Genomic DNA, 2,531 nt, shown 5'->3' on the forward strand with positions numbered 1-2,531 from the left:
AAAAAAAAAAAAACAAAACAAAAGAACACAAAACAAATGCAAAAAATCCATGATGAACAAAATATAAAAATTTTAAATAAATACAGGATTAGTATTCCTGATTTTTCCTTGTGACTCTGGTTCCACTCTGGCTCTGCCAGGTACCACCTTCTGTTCCACCTTTATTCCACCCTAACGCTCTTATATTCTTCTTCCTGCAGACTCGCTGGGCCTTTTTTTCATCTCTTTGCCTTTCAATCACTTGTTCACTCTGTTCCCCTTCTTAACTCTGTCTCTTCTTTGCCTTTATTTCTTCGTTTTCCCTTTTTTTATTTTCTAGATTTTATTTTTCATATTTTCTCCCTTTTTGACTATCTTTCTTTTCCCCTAGCACTGTTATCCTCCATCTGTGGTTCTCTCTGTCCTTTAACAACTAGCTTGGGAAACTGGTTTGGTAGACTTTGTTATATGTATTAAAATGTTAAGTTTTAATTGTCTATATATACTCTTCCAAGGAAAATATAAAAATTTTTATTATTGCTCTTATATTTTTAACCCTCATTAAATCATTTTTGGAATTAGTCCTGGGCAAATTAATTAATTTTTCACTGCCTCAGCTTTCTCAGGGGTATGTTTACCTCACAGAATAATTATAAATATTTAACTAGATAATATATAGCAAGCACAAAGCACGTAAAACAGTATCTGATACACTACATATATGTGTTTGATAGTGTCATCATTACTATTACTATTATTATAATGTTCACAATTAGAGTTGTTAAAAGTTCTGTGTCTGTTTTTCTATAAGATGCATCTATTTAAAGTAATTTAGTTTTCAGGGGCTCTAATTTACATTTCTTCATAAATGTTCTATTACTTTTCAAAGCAGTATCGTGCGATTTAAATGTTTCTGGGAGTGGTATAGTGGGATTTACTGAAGTTAATAGAGACTAAATCTGGAATACAGTGGCTTCATTATACATTATTGGCAAAGGAAAACTCTTGCAATTAACTTCATTATCACCAAATTCTTTTCTGTATAAAAGTGTCTTTATTTATAATGAAGCAAATAAAATCTTAAAAATAGTATTTTCAGAAAAACAGATTTCTAAATCTAGCTACTACATGCTAGGGAAAACATATGGAAATTAGTTATATTTACAGTGACAAAATTTCCAAATAAAAAAATCCAGATTGTTCCTATGATGTTTAGGATACATTATCTGACTAATATGAAAGTCCAAAATTAAAACCACTGAAGAAATTGAGAGCATGAGATAGCCAGCGAGATGGGCAGCAACTTTTTCAAATGAAATGCCAGCACAAAAGCACAGTAGCCCAGGGTGTGAGATGCACAGTATCTCAAATAGACATTTGGAAGACTCCAGAGCAACCACCTACTACAAGCACAAAGCCCTCTGGTATATTATTTAAATTTTTTTCTAAAATTTTCTTTTAAAACTATTAACAAATAAGCTCTTAAAACTCATAAATTAATGCTTTCTCTTGGTCTCACTGTGAACGAGAGTGCATTACTTTCATGAAAGAAGTGTTGGAAATTTATTGAAGAAAGGATAAGTAAGTAATGGTATTTTCACAAGAGGCAGTAAAATATAATTAAAAACTGTACTTTGAATCAGTTGCATGATCTTGGAAAATGACCACAACATAGCAAGTGACAGTGGAAGAATATGTATGTATGTGTATATATGTATAGCATATATAGCATATGTGTATATGTAAATACACGCATGCATGAACACCTGATACAATCTCAATTAATTAAAACTGGCTAAAACAAACAGACCAAAAGAAAACACACAGACATATAAATAATTTTTTGTATTTGTAGTGATGTCAATTTCTTAATAAATTATTTTTATAACATTTCATTAGGAAACAATTATAAATGAATAAAATTACTTACATTCAAAATTCTCCACTTTAATATAATTTTGTACTTTTTCACTCATTAAAGTTCTATGACCCTGAGTTTTTCCCTAATACGTTAAAATAAATTTGGCCGTATCTTATCCAATATAAATAAGCATGTGTAAGACTCTCACCAGTTGAGGTTTCCTGTAGTTTCAAAGTTTGTCTTATCTGTTGTTGTGCTTTTCCTTTTGCTCCCAATTGTACCATTCCAAGAACCAAAGTTGTTCCAAGTGGGGAAAATATGATGTTGTTCTTATGAGATAAGGAAACTGCTTGATAAAGATCCACTGCAAATTCTGTATTTTTTTGAGCCATGAGTCTTGAGGCTTGATGTCCAAAAACAATCAATAGGAGACTCCACAGAAAGATCTTATCCATTTTGACTTCTGTGCATTGTTTAATTCAAAATTTATTAGTTTTCAAAACAGAGTTTATTATACTAAACTCAACAGAAAACTTTCTGCCTATTAGAACTTTCTATCACATTAGAACATGCTACCACAAGAAGACACTATATAATGCCAGTTTTCTGACTAAGCATCACCTATTAGGAGAAATAGTCCATTTGCTAATGGTACCTTCAAGAACCAGTACAAAATAGATTTGCACTTTTA

At 31.1% G+C, this 2,531-nt stretch overlaps 1 protein-coding gene across 1 annotated transcript in view; it reads right to left on the minus strand.

Annotated features, from left to right (window-relative positions):
* SERPINI2 (serpin peptidase inhibitor, clade I (pancpin), member 2) overlaps nt 1-2,299 on the minus strand; it is a 29,081-nt gene extending 26,782 nt beyond the window's left edge. The window contains exon 1 of the mRNA XM_012640195.1: nt 2,049-2,299. Coding sequence (XP_012495649.1) covers nt 2,049-2,295 — 247 coding nt within the window. The 5' untranslated portion in view covers nt 2,296-2,299. The remainder of the gene's footprint in view (nt 1-2,048) is intronic.
* Nucleotides 2,300-2,531: the final 232 nt, after the last annotated feature.

This window comes from Propithecus coquereli, unplaced genomic scaffold, assembly GCF_000956105.1.
Source record: "Propithecus coquereli isolate 6110/MARCELLA unplaced genomic scaffold, Pcoq_1.0 Scaffold15, whole genome shotgun sequence".
Classification (NCBI taxonomy): Eukaryota; Metazoa; Chordata; class Mammalia; order Primates; family Indriidae; genus Propithecus; species Propithecus coquereli.